At 37.8% G+C, this 16,717-nt stretch overlaps 1 protein-coding gene and 1 long non-coding RNA gene across 11 annotated transcripts in view; one reads left to right on the top strand and one right to left on the bottom strand.

Moving 5' to 3' along the window:
• Positions 1-16,717, bottom strand: part of CPEB1 (cytoplasmic polyadenylation element binding protein 1) — a 94,382-nt gene that overhangs the window by 59,689 nt on the left and 17,976 nt on the right. For all 10 annotated transcript variants that reach the window (XM_038532936.1, XM_038532930.1, XM_038532926.1 and 7 more), the window contains exon 2: positions 15,718-15,892. Coding sequence is in view for 5 of the 10 variants with exons in the window: in XM_038532930.1 (XP_038388858.1) it covers positions 15,718-15,892 (175 nt within the window). In the remaining 5 variants the exon portion in view is untranslated. The remainder of the gene's footprint in view (positions 1-15,717; positions 15,893-16,717) is intronic.
• Positions 12,354-14,523, top strand: LOC119871212. The gene is made up of 3 exons (XR_005357091.1): positions 12,354-12,408; positions 13,370-13,440; positions 14,390-14,523. It is a non-coding gene; the product is annotated as an uncharacterized LOC119871212 (long non-coding RNA).

Below are 16,717 nucleotides of genomic sequence, written 5' to 3' on the forward strand. Positions count from 1 at the left end.
ACAGGCAGTGAGAGAAGCAGGCTCCATGCAGGGAGCCCGATGTGGGACTCGATCCCAGGTCTCCAGGATCATACCCTGGGTCGAAGGCAGATGCTAAACCACTGAGCCACCCAGGGATCCCACAGCTCCATATTATAGACTGACAACATCACAGTAGTCGGTTAGGGTGTGAAGCAGCTAGCACCAAAATACTCTCTGCTGGTGGAAAAGTTAACTGGTACAACATCTTTGGGAAAGGCTGGGCGTTACTTATTCATTCTGAAGATACTCATTCCTAGATATTAGAGAATTTGTGTATCAGACCTACCTCAAGAATGTTCATGGTACTACTGTTTAACAGCAAAAAACTAGAAACCCAAATGTTCAATATTAGAATTGATAAATTAGGAGATATTTTATAATGCTAGATATATCCATCAATTTTAACTATAGTTGCATTCAACAAAGATAGGTTTCATAAACAAGGCATCATAAAAGAATACAGTATGGAATAAAGCTCAAAATGTAAATGCTTTTTAGGGATATATGCATGGGGATGAAATATATAGACAAAAATCATAGGAAAGCAATGGTTCTATCTGGGGGAAAAGGGGATATGATCATTAAAGAAAACATGGGGAACTTCTGCAGTATTGGTAATATTTCATTTTTTTTAAAGATTTATTTATTTTAGAGACAGAGAGCACACAAGCAAGGAGAGGAGTAGAGAGAGTCTTCAAGCAGAGCAGACTCTGCTGAGCATGGAGCCCTATGTAGAGCTCAATCCTAGGACCCTGAGATCATGACCCAAACCAAAATCAAGAGTCAGCCACTTAACCAATTGAACCACCCAGGAGCCCCATTTATGTTTTTTTTTTTTATCTAGGTAAGGGCTATCTGGGTGTTTACTGTATAATCAGAGTAAAACAATGGTTTTAGCAATTTCCTGTACATGTATGCTATGTTTAATGATTTGAAAAGCCAAGAAAACTAGTCCAAAATGGGGAAATGGCAATCTAAGAAATTTAATGGTTTCTTACTAAAAGTAAAGTTGCAATAAGTGATGTATAAACATACAAAACTAAAACCTTAGATGCTAGGAGGCTTCTTGGAAGATAGAAGTGTAAAAAGTGCACCAAAATTATACTACCATGATCTCCTGTAATATAATGATTTCATTAAAAAAAACTTTTTGGGGGGACACCTGGGTGGCTCAGCAGTTAGGCACCTGCCTTTGGCTCAGGTCATGATCCCGGGATCCAGGATAGAGCCCTGCATCAGGCTCCCTGCAAGGAACTTGCTTCTCCCTCTGCCTGGGTCTCTGTCTCTCTGTGTCTCTCATGAATAAATAAATAAATCTTAAAAAAAATAAGAAAAAAAATTTTTTGAGAACGAGAGGAAGAGCATGCATTAGCAGGTGAGGGAGGTGCAGGGGGAGAGAAAATCTTAAGCAGGCTCCACACCCAGCTCCGAGCCGGGTGCAGCACTTTATCTCATGACCTGAGCCAAGAGTCAGATGTTAAATTGACAGCCACCCAGGTGCCCCCATGATGTAATTATTTCAGAACTCTGGAGTCTGTTGAAGGCTTGCAACTTCCAAGGGAAAACCTGAGAGTCAACTGCATTAATATTGGTCAATTTCAGATCCCAGCATACCAGCAGCTACCCATCCCTCACCCCAGCCACCAACTGTGCACATGTTCTGGAGCAGCCTGTATTTAGTCTGGAGGAGTTAAGGCCAGCAAGGACCCAGGCATCCAATATTGGGGATATGTGCTCTCAACACTGGATTGGTGCTTCTGACCACAGAAGTGCTGGCACAGAGACAGTCAGCCATTGCTATTGCCCCTCTCCCTCCAGGTGAAATGGCTTCCAGGGGACTGAAAGGGCAGGTGCCACTTCCCCCCTTCATTTTCCACTTTTTCCCCCCTACAAGAGCCAGACACTGGCTAGGACACTCTAAGACAACCACATATATAGAGAATATCAGAAAGTGCCTGCATATGCCCAGGTAAAGGCTCAAGAAAGACCAGAGAAGACACCTAAGCATAAACACACACCTCAGGCTGATCCTCCACACAGAAACTGCCTACAACAACCAAAAAACAAAAACGGAAAACAAAACAAAACAAAACAAAAGAAAGTCCAGAAACATTAAAAAAAAAAAAAAAAAAAAAAAAAAAAAAAAAAACAGAAAATGCTGGGAAAGGCAAAGAATCCGTTTTCCAGAATTACTACATTATAATCCAGTGTTCAACACATTGAAAGGCATACAAAGAAACAAGTATGGCCTATTCAAAGGAAAAGAAATCATCAAGAACTGTCCTTGAAAAGACACTGGAAATTTTGCTATACAAAGACTTTAAAACAGTGGTTTTAAAGACGATAAAGGAATAAAAGGAAAATGTGAAGTCACGAAAACAATGCATGAACCAAATCAAATGGAAAGGTCAATGAAGAGACAGAAAAATCTACAAACAAAAACCTGGAGCTAAATAGTGCAATATCTGAAATGAAAATTTCACTAAAGGGATTCAAAAGCAGATTTAAGCGGAGAGAAGAAAGAATCAGTGAACTTTAAGATACGACAATGGAAATGATCAAGGGCAAAGAAAAAAGATTTGAGAGACTTCAGCTTCTCAGGGACAGACATGGGACACCATCAGGGAGACTAACACAGTGGAAGTCCCAGGAGAACAGAGAAAAAAGAGCAGAGAGACTATTTGAAGGAATAATGGCCTAAAACTGCTGAAATGTGATGAAATGGAGTATGAACACTGAAGAAGCACAAAATAATCTCAAGTCAGATGAACTCAGAAACCCACACCACGTTATGGTATAATCACACTTTCATGGAAGAGAGAAGCCAATCATCATATTCAAGGATGCTCAGCAAGATTGTCAGCAGAATCTCATCAAAAACATTTGAGGCCAGAAAACTATGGGTCTGTAAGTACAAAATGCTAAAAGGAAAAAAATACATACTAAGAATCCTATAACACAACCACTGTCCTTCAAAAATGAGGGAGAAATTGGGGTGCCTGGGTGGCTCTTTTGGTTAAGCATCTGCCTTCGGCTCAGGTCATGATTCTAGAGTCTCAGGATCAAGCCCCACATCAAGCTCCCTGCTCAGCAGGGAGCCTACTTCTCCCTCTCATCCTCCCCCTGCTCCTCCCCACTGCCTATGCTCATGTGCACTCTCTGCCCCTCCCTCTCAAATAAATAAAAATCTTTAAAAGAAATTAAGACATATCCAGACAAATGAAAGCTGAAGTTCATGACCATTAGATATGACCTGTAAACATGCTCAAAGGCATTCTGCATGGTGAAATGCAAGTACATTCAACTGTAACCTGAAGCTACATGGAGAAGTGAACATCACCACAAGAGTAACTACATGGACAATTACAAAAGCAGGTGTCATTGCAATGAAATACTACTCAGCCATAAAAAGAATGAAATCTTGCCATTTGCAAGGATGTGGATGGAACTAGAGGGTATAACACTACGCAAAAAAAAGTCAAAGACAAAGACCTTATGATTCCACTCATACGTGGAATTTAAGAAAATGAAAAAAAATGAGACTAACAAGAAAACAGACATTTAAACACAGAACATACTGATGGTTGTCCAATAGGAGGTAGGTGGGAAAATAAAATAAAGCAGATTAATATCACAGTTATCAGGATGAGCTCTGAGTAATGTATGAAAGTGCTAAATCACTATACTGTACACCTGAAACTACTATAATACTACAGGTTAACTATTCTGGAATTTTTTTTAAGTAGGTATCATTGTAATGACAGTTTATAACTATCCTTTTCCATGTGATTTCAAAGATTACTACATTTAAAGAAAAATTATTACTGTAAAAGCTAATATGACTGTAACTCTGGTTTGTAATTCCAAATCTTGTTTTTTTTTTTTTAAAGATTTGAGAGAGAGAGAGAGAGAGAGAGAGATAGAAAGAGAGCATATACACACAGACACACAAGTGGAGGAAGAGAGGGAGAAGCAGACTCCCTGTGAGCAGAGAGCCCAACGTGGGGCTCAATCCCAGGACCCTGGATCATGACCTTAGCCAAAGGCAGATGCTCAACTGACTGAGCCATCCAGGTGCCCCCAAATCTTGTTTTCTACATAAAGATATAATCTTGCAACAACTGAAAGGGGAGAGTACAGACTTGTAAAGGAGCAGAGGTTTTGTATGTTATTGAAATTAAGCTAGTCTAAATTCAAATTACAGTATTCTAACTTTATGATGTCAAATATAACACCCCATAGTAAGCACAAAGAAAAAAGCTATAGGATACATACAAAAGGAAACCAGAAAGGGGTTTAAACATTTCACTACAAAAAAAAAAAAAAAATCAACTTAACATAAAAGAAGACATGAATGGAAGAAATGAAAAGCAAAAAAGCCATAAGGCATATAGGAAACAACACAATGACAGAAGTCCTCAAACTATTCAATCAAAAGACACGACACACTGGGGGTGCCTGGGTGGCTCAGTCGGTTAGGCATCCAACTCTTGATCTCAGCTCAGGTCTTGATCCTAGGGTTTTGAGTTCAAATCCCGTGTTGGGAGTTCATGCCCAGCATGGAGCCTACTTTAAAAAAGACTGGCAGAATGGATAAAAAACACATGACCCACCTATATGAGGTCTACAAAGGACTCAAGATACAAAGACACTAAAACAGGTTAAAAGGGAAATGACAGAAAATGTATTCCATGTAAATAGTAACCAAAAGGGAGCAGGGTGGCTATACTAATAACAGACAAAACAGATTTAAACCAAAATAGGCTAGAAGAGATAAAGAATGTTATATATTAATATAAGGTTCAATATATCAAAACAGAAAAATTATAAACATTTACACATCTAATGACAGACCATCAAAAGGTATGAAACAAATACTGACAGAACTGAGGAGAAACTGTTCTACAAGAGTTCAACATTTCAATACCCCATTCACAATAGATAGAAGAACCAGAAAAAAATTAAAGAAGGAAAAACAAGACTTAACACAAATAAACTAGATCTGATAGATATATACAGAACATTTTACCCAGCAAAAATGAATACACATTCTCAAGTACACATAGGACATTTTCTTGGATAGACCATATGTTAGGCCACAAATCAAGCCTCAACAGATTTAAGAAGATATGTATCATACAAAGTATCTTTTCTGACTACAACAGATGGTGCTAAAAATCAGTAATAAAAAACAGGAAAATTCACAAAAGTGTGGAAATTGAACATTTTTAAAAAACATTTTAAACAACCAATGAATCAAAGCAGAAATCACAAAGAAATTAGGAAATACTTAGAGACAAATGAAAATGAAAGCACAATATTCCAAAACCATGGGACACAGCAAAAGGGAAAGAGGGAAATTTATAGCTATAAATATTCTCATCAAAAAACAAATCTCAAATCAACAACCTAACTTTACAAGGTAAGTAAACAGAACAACCAACTAAGCCCAAAGCTAGCAAAAGAAGAGCAGAGATAAACATAAAAGACAAAAAAATAAAACAGAAGTTAGTTCTTTGAAAAGATCAACAAAATTGACAAATCTTTAGCTAACTAAAAGAAGGTTCAAATTAGTAAAATCAATAACAAATGTGGGAACAGTACTACCTATTCTACAGAAATAAAAACGATTGTGAGAGTACCATGAACTGTACACACCAGAAAATTGAATAATCTAGATGAAATGGGCAAATTCCTCGAAACACAAAACCTACCAAGACTAAATCACAAAGAAATAGACCATCTGAATAGACTAGTAAGGAGATAGAAAATCTCCCAAAAAAGAAAAGCCCTGGATCTATTGGCTTCACTGGTGAACTCTACTAAATATGTAAATAACTAATACCAAACTTTCCCAAAAAAATGAAGAGGGGGGAACACCTCTCAGCTCACTGTATAAAAGCAGCATAATCCTGATACCAAAGACACTACAAGCAAACTACAGACCAACATCCTTTATGAACACTGATCAGAAACAAAAATTGAGAGGTGCCTGAGTGGCTCAGTAGTTGAGTGTCTGCCTTTGGCTCAGGTTGTGATCCCGGAGTTCTGGGATTAAGTCCCAATCAGCCCCCTGCAGGGAGCCTGGTTTTCCTTCTGCCTATGTCTCTGCCTCTCTCATGAATAAATAAAATCTTTTTAAAAATTTGAACTAAAATTCTAGCAAACAAATTTCCACAGTGCACCGAAAGAATTACACACTGTGGCCAAATAGGATTTGTTCCTGGAATGCAAGGATAGCTCAACATAAAAAATATATATACCTATATACGTATACATATACATACATATATATGTGTGTGTATACACACACACACACACACACACACACACACGCCACATGAACAAAATGAAGGGAAGAAAAACCAACCACAGGGCCATTTCAAACGATGCACAAAAACTGAGAAGATACTTTTGTGATAAAATCACTCAACAAAATAGGAATAAAAGGAAACTTACCCTCAAATAAAATCCTTTTATTAAAAAAAAAAAAAAAAAGGGGATCCCTGGGTGGCGCAGCGGTTTGGCGCCTGCCTTTGGCCCAGGGCGCGATCCTGGAGACTCGGGATCGAATCCCACATCGGGCTTCCGGTGCATGGAGCCTGCTTCTCCCTCTCCTTCTGCCTATGTCTCTGCCTCTCTCTCTTTCTCTCTCTGTGACTATCATAAATAAATAAAAATTAAAAAAAAAATTAAAAAAAAAACCCACAGCAAACTTAATACTCAACAGTAGGACTAAAAGTTTTTCCTCTAAGATCAGAGGGGAAAAAGATAAGGATGCATACTTTTACACTTCTATTCAACATAATAGAAGTTCTACCAAAATTATTTAGTCAAGAGAAAGAAATAAGAGGCATCCAAATTATAAAGGAGTAAGTATAATTGTTCCTGTTTGTAGATGACATGATTATATATTGAGACCCCTAAAGAGTCCACAGAAAACCTATTAGAATAAATTCAGCAAAGTATCAGGATACAAAGTCAACACACACAAAAAAAAAAAAATCAACTGCATTTCTATATACAATGAACAATCTGAAAAGGAAATTACAAAAACTATTCCATACACAATAGCATTAAAAAGAGTAAAATACTTAGGAACTGACTTAACCAAAGAAGTAAAAGACTTGTGCAATGAAACCTAAATTGTTGATAAAATAAAGACAAAATAAATGGTAATACATTCTATGTACAAACATGGATTGGAGGACTTAATATTGTTAAAATGTCAATACTACCCAAAGCAAACTACACATTCAATGTAATACATATCAAAATCCCAATGACAGAGTTACAGAAAATAGAAAAACCTGACACCAAAAGCAAAGACAACATCAGCAAAAATAAACACATGCGAATATGTTACTATAAACCTTCTAACCATCAACAAAATGAAAAGGTAACCTATTGAATGGGAGAATATTTGAAAATCATGTCTGATAAGGGATTAATATCTGAAATATGTAAAGAAAACCCCATCCTAAAATTCATATGGAATCTCAAGTGACCCTGAATAACCAATCTTGGGAAAAAAAAAAAAAAAGTTTAAGGACACACTTCCTTATTTCAAAACCTACTAAAAAGCTACAGTAACTAAACAGTGTGGCATAAAGACAGACATATAAAGTAATACATTAGGATAGAAAGCCCAGAAATAAATCCTTACATATATGGTCAAATGATTTTTGACAAGAGTGTCAAAACTATTCAATGGTGAAAGGATAGCCTTTTCAACAAACAGTGCTGGAAAAACCGGATATACACATCCAAATAAAGTTAGAGGTTTATCTAAAACCATATGCAAAAATTAATGCAAAATTATCAAGGACCTAAATGTAAGACCTTCGAAGAAAACACAGGACAAAAGCTTCATGACACTGGACTTCGCGATGTTTTCTTGTATATGACACCAAAGGCACAAGTAAACAAACAAAAAAGTCAAATTAGATTTCATGAAAATTTTAAGATTTTGTACACCAAAAGGCACTCTCTAGAGTAAAAAGGCATCCCACAGGAGAAAGTATTTGTAAATCACATGTAAATGAGAGATTAATACCTGTAACATACAGAGAACCTGTAAAATTCAGCAACTAGAACAAAAATTAAACAACCTGATTAAAAAATGTACAGAGGACTTGAGTAGATGTTTCTCCAAAGGAGATGTACAAATAAGTAATAAGCACATGAAAAGGTGCTAAACATCTCAAATCATTAGGGAAATGCAGATCAAAACTAAGATACCACTTCATGCCCATTAGGATGGTACTATAATATATACACAAAAGAGAAAATAAGTGTGTGTGAGGGTGTGGAGAAACAAGAACCCCTGTGCACTCTTGGTGGGAAGGTAAATGATACAGTTACTGTGGCAAATAATACAGGGATTCCTCAAAAAATTAAAAATAGAACATGTAATCTAGCAACTATCTCTTTTGGTATATACCTGGGAGAATCAGAAGGAGTCTTGAAGAGATTTGTACACTCCTGTTTATAGCAGCATTATTCACTGCTAAAATGTGGAAGCAATCAAGTATCCATCAATGTATGAAACGATAAGCAAAATGGGATATATACAACATAACAGTATTATTCAGACTTAAAAAGAAATTCTGACAAATGCTACAACATGGTTGAACCTTGAGGACATCATGCTAAGTGACATAAGCTAGTCACAAATGACAAATACTGTAGGACTCCACATACATGAGGTACTAAGAATAGTCAAAATCAAAGATCTAAGGTGTAATGGCAGGTGCCAGAAGTGGGTGGAGAGATGAGAATGGAGAGTTATTATCCAACATGTACAGACTTCCAGCTTTATAGAATGAGAATTATAAGGGATGAATGGTGGTAATGGTTGAACAACATGCATGTATTTAATGTCACTAAACTGTGTGCTTAAAAATGGTTAAGATGGTAGATTTTCTTTTGCTACAATAAAAAAAGAAAAATCCTTGAAGTTAATCAATATGGAACATGGGGAGAGAACTTATTTGAAGATTAGGGCCTCTTTCAGCTTCAGTACTCAGTTTGTGAGAACATACATACCAAACAATTATATGACGACACCTATATGTCAGAGGGAATCCAAGGGTGTTTAAGACTGGTCCTTGACAGTCTAAGCCAGAAACCAGGAATTCAACTTTTAAACACAATGACTTCAAGCAATGCTCTCTCACAACTGCACTCTATATATATCCACACTGTTACAATCAGGACCACCACACAGTGCATAAGTACAGTTATGGGCATGATTATACATATTCAACACACATACCTTATTCAAGCTCCCCCAAGTCCTATAGATGAGTATGGCTATTACTCTCATGTTACAATTCAGGAAACATAATCTTAGAGAGTTAGCCAAGATTAGAGGATGTAAGAACCACGGCCAGGATCTGTTCAAGTTAATCTTCCAGAGGCTACACTTTTGTGTAGATTTATTATGAAATGGGCAAACTGAATATGCTTCTTCAAAACTATACTTTATCTTCCCTGTTTTGAGACTACATGTTTACATTTAGAACACCACACAGTGGGGTCAATGAACAATGTAAAATAGCCATGGATGATCTTGCTACATATCTAACAGAGGCAGAGAATGTGAGAAAAATTTTCAGAGATGATAACCAAGCCATTCTTGAAAAAAAGAAGGATTTTTCTAGGCAGATAATATTCAATTTAGTATTCTGCTTAACAGTTCAGCTATGTAGCAGAACAGCATTTCCTGCATGATTTCACCTAAGCCAACAATTTTAATTATATAAAATGGAATCTCAAGAAACACAACAAATGGAACAGGATAAAAGAACCCTGAGACCCAGGTTCTAGAGATCTTTCCTAGGTTGATACCAGATCATATATGCTTATGTAGTCTTTGAACTGTAGAAAATATTTCACAAAAACAAAATTAAGTAGGTTTTACACCCAAGGCTGATTGGAATTTTGAATTACAATAATAATTGGGGTCTACAAAAATGTAGGGGAAAAAAAGACTCTCATGAAATCCTGGCTGGATTGCAAACAGAGAAATTCACTTTGAGAAAGAAGTCAGTAACTTAATTTGAAGACAATATAAACCCCATTCTGCAATTCACTTCTAGCTACACAGGCTAAAGAAATTCTTGTTACGTGCACATAAGGAGACCTAAACAAGGATGTTCACCAAAATACTATTTATAATAGCAAAAAATAATTTACCAATATAGGATCAGATAATTATTATAGATATTTTTGTAAAATACTACTACTATACAGCAATTAAAACACACTGATTTGACTTAAAATATTAATATGGAGACATCATAAATATAACAATACATAGAGGGGCACCTGGGTGGCTCAGTTGGTCGACCATCTGCATTTCGGTCATGATCCCAGGATCATCAAGTCCCACATTGGGCTCCCTGCTTGCAGGTAACTGCTTCTCCCTCTCCTCCCTGCTTGTGTGCACTTTCTTGCTCAAATAAAATCTTTTAAAAATAGTAATAATACATTGAAAAAGGCAAATACTGGCTTATCTTGTTTTATTGTACATTGAAGATACTGCATTTTTTTATGAATTGAAAATTTATGGTGACCCTAGCAAGTCTATCAGTGCCATTTTTCCAACAGCATTTGCTCACTTCGAGTCTCAGTCACATCTTGGTAATTCTCACAATAATAGTAAGTTTGAAATATTGTATTTGTTATGATGATCCATAATCTTTGATGTTACCACTGTAATAGTTTTGGGGACACCACAAACCATGCACACACAAGATGGCAAACTTAATTGCTAAATGTTATGTGTGTTCTGACTGTTCCACCAACTAGCTATTTCCCATTCTCTCCCCCCTCCTTGGGCCTCCCCATTCCCTGAGGTACAGGAATATTGAAATTAGGCCAATTAATAACCCAATGATGGCCTCTAAGTGTCCAAGTGAAAGGAAGAATCCCACATCTCTCACTTTAAATCAAAAGCTAGAAATGATTAAGTTCAGGGAGGAAGGCCTGTTAAAAGTCAAGATAAACCAAAAGCTAGGTTTCTTACCCCAGACAAGTTGGGAACGCAAAGGAAGAGTTCCGGAAGGACATTAGAAGTGCTACTCCAGTGAACACATGAGTGATAAAGTGAAAACAGTTTTATTGCTGATAAGGAGAAAGTCTTAATGGTCTTAAGAGAAGATCCAACAGCCACGGTATCCTTGAACCCAAAGCCTAATCCATAACAAGGCCCTCACTCTCTTCAATTCTGTGCAGGCTGAGGGAGGGGACAAGGCTGTAGAAGACAAGTCTGAAGCTAGCAGAGGTGGGCTCATGAGGCTTAAGGAAAGACAGTGTCTCTGTAACATCAAACTGCAAGGTGAAGCAGCAAGGGCTGATGCAGAAGCGGCAGCAAGCTCTCCAGAAGATGTAGAGATCATTCGTGAAGGTGGCTCCACTAAACAATGGATTTTCTGGACGAAACAACATTCTATCAGAAGAAGATGCCATCTAGGACTTTCATAGCTAGAGAGGAGAAGTCAGTGCCCGGCTTCAAAGCTTCAAAGGATGGGTGGACTATTAAGGGCTAATGCAGCTGCTGACCTGAAGTTCAGACTGTGCTCAACATGCCATCCTGAAAATCCTAGGGACCTGAAGAATGATGCTAAATCTCTCTGCCTATGTTCAATCAGTGGAACAACAAAGCCTGGATGACAGCATATCTGTTTAGTAGGACACAGTTTCCTGAATATTTTAAGCCCACTGTTAAGACCTACTGCTCAGAAGATTCCTGGCAAAATATTACTACTCATTGACAACACACCTGGCCCCCCAAGAACTCTGAGGGAGATATACAATGAGACTCATATTTGCACACCTCACACAACATCCATTCTGCAGCCCATGAATCTAAAAGTAACTTCAGCTTTCAAGTCATTACTGAATATATTTCAAAGGGCTATAGCTGTCATAGGGCTTCCTCTGATGGATCTGGATAAAGTGAACTGGAAAACTTCTGGAAAGGATTTACCATTCTGGATGACAGTAAGAACACTCGTGATACAAGAGGTGGTCAGAGTATCAACATGGAAGGAGTGGATTCCAATCCTCACAGATGAATGAGGAGTTCATGACGTCAGTGGAGGAAGGCACTGCCGATGTGGTGGAAACAGCAGAACAAGATTAGAAGAAGAACCTAACAATGGGACTGAACTCATGATCAAACTTTAACAGATGAGGGGTTGCTTCTTGTGGATAAGCAATGAAAGTAGTTTCTTGAGATAGGATCTACTCCTGGTGAGGAGGCTGTGAAGACTGTTGGAATGACAACAAAGGATTCTACAAACAGAATACTACAAACACTTAGCTGCTAATAAGGTAGAGAGAGGATTTGAGAGGATAGACTCCATGATTTTTTCCACTGTATTTATATTTTTATATTAATTTTAGGTCTCAAAATGGAGACTCTATATGTATATAGATATATGATTAATATTTTATCTTAATTTCATGTTATACAGATTTTTATGTGACTAAACATGTAGAAAGATACTACTCTCAAAAGGTATTATTCTAGTAACTACAGAATACTCCATCACTTGAATATACTTGAAAATATATAAATATTTTCCTCTTGGGAGACATTTAGGTTTTTTGTGTTTTTCTTTTCCAAATTTTCACCATCATAATAATGCTCTAAGTATCCTTTTATATAAATCCTATCTATATTCATTATTACTCCTAAGGAGACACACTCAGATCTGAACACAGTAAGTCAAAGAACATGATGATTTTTAAAGCAAAAAAAAGTGATCTTTGAGGCAGAGTTATAAAGAAGCTGCAGAAGCAAACAGAGAAGCAATGCCAGGAACCCTGTCTGAGCATCAAGAAAAACGACAAGTCAACCTTAATTTTCTCCAACACAGAAGGCAGCCAGCTCAGCGGTGTGGCTTCCATTTTGTCCTCCACCTTTTTGTTGGAGAAATGAGTAACAGAGTTTGGAGGACAAATCTGCCCTTTAACATTACTGGCCATGGACCTCTGGAACCTCCAGGGGCTTTGCACAGCCCACGACACTCTGGCCCCCATCACCCCTGCAGCCATCATGAGGTGCTCCTCCTTCCCTACTCTTCCTTCAGTGCCCCAAACATGCCAAGCTCTCTCAAAAGCCTTAGTCCAATCTTCTCCATCTGAAACATTTTCGCCCACACTTTTTACATGATCTAGCTCTTTCTCTTCCTTTAGAACTCCATTTTAAACATACCTCCCAAGAGAGTTCCGGCCTAGGTGACTCAAAATGTTACTTCATAGTACTTACTAAAACTTGCCATTATTTTACTTATTTCTCTGCTTATTTTTTTCCTTCTGTTTCCCATCCACGAAGGGAGAACAGGTTCTGAGGATACCACATAAAGTCAGGAATCCCTGGAGCCCAACAACAGTGATTTGTATGAAGTATGCATTCCATAACTATTTGCTGTTGAACTTCTGGTGAATTTGGTCAATGTGGCAGCGGGACCAAGTGTATAGTAAGAGAAGTGGAATCTAAAGCTAGATTTTATAGGAATGACCTGAACTACAGGTCCAAGGTGGAGCTGATCTGCATTACTTAATGTAAGTGCTGAATGATGTCTCCCAAAGATGTCCAGGTCTTCATCCCTGGCACCAGGGATGGTTGAATGTCTCAGAAGAAATGTCTCAGAAGGAAATACTGATGTCTGCTTGGCCCAAGAGCCAAGCAAGCCATCCTAAGGTTAGGGCATGATGTCTCAGAAGAAAATACTGATGTCTCAGAAGAAAATACTGAATGTCTGCTTGGCCCAACAGCCAAACAAGCCATCCTAAGGTTAGGGCAGCATGATCTAGGCGCAAAGGCTAGGGCTCCATGTATTAAGCACTTGACTCAGCAGAAACCCGACCCGCAATAGTCACAGCATCCACTGAAGCCCAAATAAAACCAAGACCAAGCACAAGTGCTTGCTTCTCCCTCTCCCTCTGCTGTTCCCCTTGCTTGTGCTGTCTGGAGCATGCGCTCACTCTTAAATAAAATCTTTAAAAAACAAAAAAAGTCAAAGCTGGGAATACACCTGCACGTACCTAAAGATGTGGTGTTAGTGGGAGTCACGTGTTAGGAAGTAGCCTTGGTGCCACTCAAACATGGACTGAGACCGCAGGTTTTGGTCTGAGTCTGAGATCAGCCACTTAGTGACTAGCTAGGTAGTCTCACAAGTCCTTTAACCTAGAGGAGATTTAGTTTTCTCATCTGTAATACAAGATTGACTCCAATTTTGAAAGAAGTTCTACCATGGGTAAAATGCTATCAAACAGCATTGCCTGCTATAGAGAACTCATTCCTGAAAGAAAGAGTCCATCTGTGGCCAACTTAATTGTTGTCTTATTTTAGTAAGCTGCCACAGCCACCTCACCTTCAGTGACCACCTCCTTGGATAGTCAGCGGCCATCAACATCGAGGCAAGACCTTCCACCAGTGAAAAGACTGACTTGCTGAAAGTTCAAATGATGGTTAACATTTTCTAGCAATAAAGTATTTAAGTATGTACAATTTTTTAGACACAGTGCTTTTGCACACTTAACTGACTACAGCATGGCGTAAGCATAATTTTCTTATGTATTGGGAAACCAAAAAATTCCTTTGGCTCCCTTCATTGCCATATTTGCTTTGTTGCAGTGGTCTGGGACCCACCCACCACTTCTCCAGTTAGAAGAGTTTATAAATTCCACAGTTACCAAAAGTCAATCTTGTTTGTAATAAAATCTCTCCCTCAGATGTTTAGCTACTTTATGTTCACATACACCTGTATCCTTATGAGAACTATTTCCAACATCAAGTTAGGAAGCAAATCAAAGAATTTATGATGAAAAAACAGCAATTACCAGTCCTTGTTCTGCAGACCCCACTACTGCCAAATTTCTTCAAGGTACATTTAAAAAATTAAAAACATGTTCACTTTCAACTAAAGTAACTCAAACAAGAAACATTCCATCAATTATTTTTACAACATGTTGCAACTTCCACGAAAGATTATGAAACAACACTTGTTAGGACATCCAAGCCTCCTTCTGAAGTATCATCTTAGGGGATGCTCCCTTCTCCCTCCACTATCCTATGGGGTATCCTACATACCATCAAAACTAAATGCTCATTGACTTGCATTTGTAGTTAAAAGCAATTAAAATATTCAAGAAATGCACTGTCCAATACAGCAGCCACTAGTCACATGGTGACAAAGCACCTGAAACACAATTATTTCCAACTGAACTGCATTGTAAATGTGAAATATATATATTGAAGTTTTAGCACTAAAAATGACATGCCATTTATGGTTTTTATATTGATTATATGTTGACATATTTTGTATATTAGATAAAATATTAACATGCCTTTTTAAAAAAGAAAACCTTTAAAATGTGGCTACATTTATATATGTATGACTCCCATTATAATTCTCTATATAAATAGTCCTGCTATGTTTGACCTATCCTTTTCTATCCAGTCTTTATATGCATCATAAAATAGATTTGCGTATTAGAAATCAAAGGCAGTCTTCACCCAGAGAACCCAATGCACAAAGTGAGCTACAAAAAAGGGCAAGGATTACCAAAGATTCAGTCATTCTTCACAGGTCATGAGAAAGCTGCCCAGAAACAGCTCTACATACATACATAGCGTATATACAAAAATATTTGCTCAAGTTTTCAAGTCTAAGTCACCTGGCAAATGATCATGAATTCCTCGGTTTATGGGTGTAGTGCAGACTCTATTGAAATCCAGAGAATTATCCAATATGGCATTTATCCTTTGAAAGATACTAGCATTGCTACATGTGGAGAGCGCAGGTGCTTCCTGGTTGTCTCGACAATCTTTTATCCTTCCAGCTTCTTCTTCCTAGACACAGAAAAAAGATATTTAGGTTTTCTTCCTAGATGAAGAAAAGATGCTTAGGTTTCTCTATACTCCTTTACGATAAATACCCCTCCTTCCTCCTAAACCAACACTATGAGATAAAGTAACAAGGAGCTGAAATTTCTTGCCTATATATTAAAATGCTCCCTTGGTATTCTCTAGCTCAGCAGACAACACTACCAGTTGTCTCTGACAGAAATCTTGGTACCATTCTTCATTCTTTCTCACTCATCACATCCAATGCCTGACATAGTAAGCAATGAAATACCACCGGACAGTCATTTTTAAGTAAAGTCTAATTAATCAAGCTCTAGGATTCCCAATTACCTTGGGGAAAACAAAAAACAGATGAAGTAAGGAAACTAGAACCTAGGATCAGACAGCTGGTCACTTCAAAATAAAATTTTAAAAAGCTGAGTGACTATGTTTAGCCTATTGAAATTCAGGTAAGCATGAGTATGGCCAGAGACAGGACAGCCTTAAAGGGACAAACTTGAGTCCCATATCATTCTCAAGTTCTTGAGAAATCTGGCATCCTTTGCAAGCTGTGAGGATGACCAGGATACTCAGTCCTACAAGGCTGTTTCCCCAAGCCTCCCAGAGAGCCACCACTGAGAACAGTTAAAGCCACACACACAAGGGTCCTTCCACAACTGTAGATTTCTAAGGATTCTCAACCTCGCCAAGGCAACATCACAAAGGCTAAGATGCACACATTTACCATCAATCTTCAGGTTTTTGTTTTGTTTTTAGTTTTTATTTATTTATTCTTGAGAAACAGAGAGAGAGAGAGAGAGAGAGAGAGAG

The sequence above is a fragment of the Canis lupus genome, chromosome 3, assembly GCF_011100685.1.
Source record: "Canis lupus familiaris isolate Mischka breed German Shepherd chromosome 3, alternate assembly UU_Cfam_GSD_1.0, whole genome shotgun sequence".
NCBI lineage: Eukaryota > Metazoa > Chordata > Mammalia > Carnivora > Canidae > Canis > Canis lupus.